Source organism: Capra hircus, chromosome 4, assembly GCF_001704415.2.
Source record: "Capra hircus breed San Clemente chromosome 4, ASM170441v1, whole genome shotgun sequence".
Classification (NCBI taxonomy): domain Eukaryota; kingdom Metazoa; phylum Chordata; class Mammalia; order Artiodactyla; family Bovidae; genus Capra; species Capra hircus.
Window position 1 is genome coordinate 66411215 of NC_030811.1, and position 2500 is coordinate 66413714.

Genomic DNA, 2500 nt, shown 5'->3' on the forward strand with positions numbered 1-2500 from the left:
GCAGTGTCCTAGATAGTAAGTCAGAAAATGCTTAAAATTTTCACAATGATACATAGGATTTTAGAATAACATTGATTTGATGGTTATTTATGTCATAAACTTTTAAATGTAAGAAAAACACTCACAAATCATTTTAAGAATTAAAAAAAAAGTTAATTTAACCATGGTAAAAGGGCTAATGAACTCTAAAGAATGCAAAGATGGAAAACTTGTTTAAGCCTTGCTTATATACCAAATCAGTCCGACTAGGAACAAGATATAGTTAATATAATTTGTATAAGTGAAACCTGACTGAAAACTTGCATTGTATTATTGCATTCATAAAACTTTTATTACCAAGTACATTTGTTATCAGTTGCACAAAATGTAGTTTTGTTTGCAGACAGAGATAATTTAAGTGAAAGGGTTGCATATGCTAAAAAGTGGTAAGAAATGTGGCAAGCTTCTCATCACATGATAGACTTTATAGAAGGTATCTATGTATGTGTCGAACTGCCTGTGTATATGTGATCTAGCTACCTACTTATCTGTCTGTTTATCTGGATTGGCAGCCCTTTCAAAAGTTAACTTCTCTTTATCTGTTCTTTCATTTCAGTTTGATTCCTTGTTATTTTGAGACAGTATGAGGCAAATGATTACTGGAACAAAAGGCTTTTTTGTACATAGATTTTCTTTTTCCCAAACTATTGTCTAACCATTTCTTTTTGTTTATCAAAGAACAATTAAGTCAACTGTCCATTAAATTTTTAAAAAGCTCGATACCTATTGGATCAGTTAAATTTATAGCATACATTTCAGAAAGCCTTATTATGATATTTTCAAGTACAGTAATCTAAAGGTATGAGAATATGTTCTAAAAAATTCAGGAACATTTTTTAAAATCACTTTTGAGCGCCCTTCTGTTATTTCGTGATTCTTTCCCTTCATGTTACAAAATGACATGTAATGAATCCATATTTCAAGATAGCAAAGGATAGAAAATATTCTTTCTTTAGTATGAAATATGAAGTGTGTTTCTCTTTTTTTTAAGAGAGAAGAGTTCACCCTGAATTTCTTTTTTTTCTTCTAAATTTGTTTTCATTGTTAATTTCTCCTTTCTTTATAACATAAAGTGCCAAACTCAAAAAGTTTGAACTGTGTTAAAAATGACTCAGGATAAATTGTGAACCATGTCTATGATTCTTTTTTTCTCTTTTCAAAGACACATGTTGTTCTAAGAATTTGTTCAAAACCAGTGTTTATATAAATACTTGCTTTTATTTACAGTAAAAATGAATTGTTTTTTCTAGGAGAGAAAGTGATTGCTTTTTCAAAGTTGCAAACTTGGCAAGTTGACAGGTTGTCTGATTACTGATTAGTATAAGAAATGTCATCAAAGAGTGTGATTGCCATCCAGTTGAGCAGATGGATACCTCAGGCTTCTGTGTAGGAGGACTCCTTGTTCACCTCCTTTGCCAACCTTTACCTTTACCTGTCTCTCCACAGACTTTCTCTCTTTCTCTCAGACTTTCTCCCTGCTTTTTCCTTACTTTGCATTTTCCTTGCTTCATTTCTCTGTTCTATTTCTTTCTCACTCTCCTCATATCCTTTTCAGCTCTTTATTCACAACTTTGAAGGGGAAGTAAATGGTAGAAAGGACATTTTGAGCAAAATACCTTAACTTTTTTTCAAATTAATGAATAACCATTGAGTAATCTTTATATTTCTGGACTTCCTGGTATAAGTTTAGTTAGCTTGAAATAAGAAAATGCTTAAAGGATAAGCTATAATATTAAACTTAAGATCCTTTCTTTGAGAGGACCTATTTGTGTAGCTATTTTCTGGGGGTATATAAGTAAATAAACAAATATCCTATATTAGTTACTATATGTACTCATGTAGTAATATGTATTACTGTGTATATTTTTCTAGTACTATGTATTATATATATATATATAATTTGAAGATGGTGATTCTATTTTATGAGTAAGTACACTGCACATACATTCTTTTTACTAGCTTTGATAACAGATATTTAAATGTGTATTTTCCAGTTGTTTAATCATTATTACATCTCTCTTAATCGTACCAGTAAACTATTTTGAGAGGTTTTTAACTTGTAGCACTGTGCCATTGGTAAGATGATCAGTTATGAAGTATTAAGAAAACTGACATATTATTTATTTCTAACTATGCTAGTCAAAGCAACACATCTTAGCATAACACATAAGAGGTATGGAATGTAAAGGTGGAATCTGATAATATTTGATGCCTTTGAAAACCCAGTGTCTAAATACTGTGGTACCTTAATGCCATTGTTAAATAATATAACAAATATTCTATAAAATTGATTGGTCATCATTAATAAAGGATTTGGTAGAGATGCCATAGGGCTCTGAAGTCTGTTACCATTTGGTAACATCCACTCTGTCTCCTTCTGCCTCTAAGGTGCCTGTGTCGGTGGCCATGATGACTCCCCAGGTGATCACCCCTCAGCAAATGCAGCAAATCCTTCAGCAGC

General features: G+C 31.5%; 1 protein-coding gene across 2 annotated transcripts in view; it reads left to right on the forward strand.

The window, feature by feature from the left end:
* The window catches only part of FOXP2 (forkhead box P2), a 673273-nt gene that overhangs the window by 591288 nt on the left and 79485 nt on the right, over positions 1-2500 (forward strand). For both annotated transcript variants that reach the window (XM_018046611.1, NM_001285654.1), the window contains one exon: positions 2428-2500. This exon is cut by the window's right edge and continues 65 nt beyond it. In XM_018046611.1, coding sequence (XP_017902100.1) covers positions 2428-2500 — 73 coding nt within the window. The remainder of the gene's footprint in view (positions 1-2427) is intronic.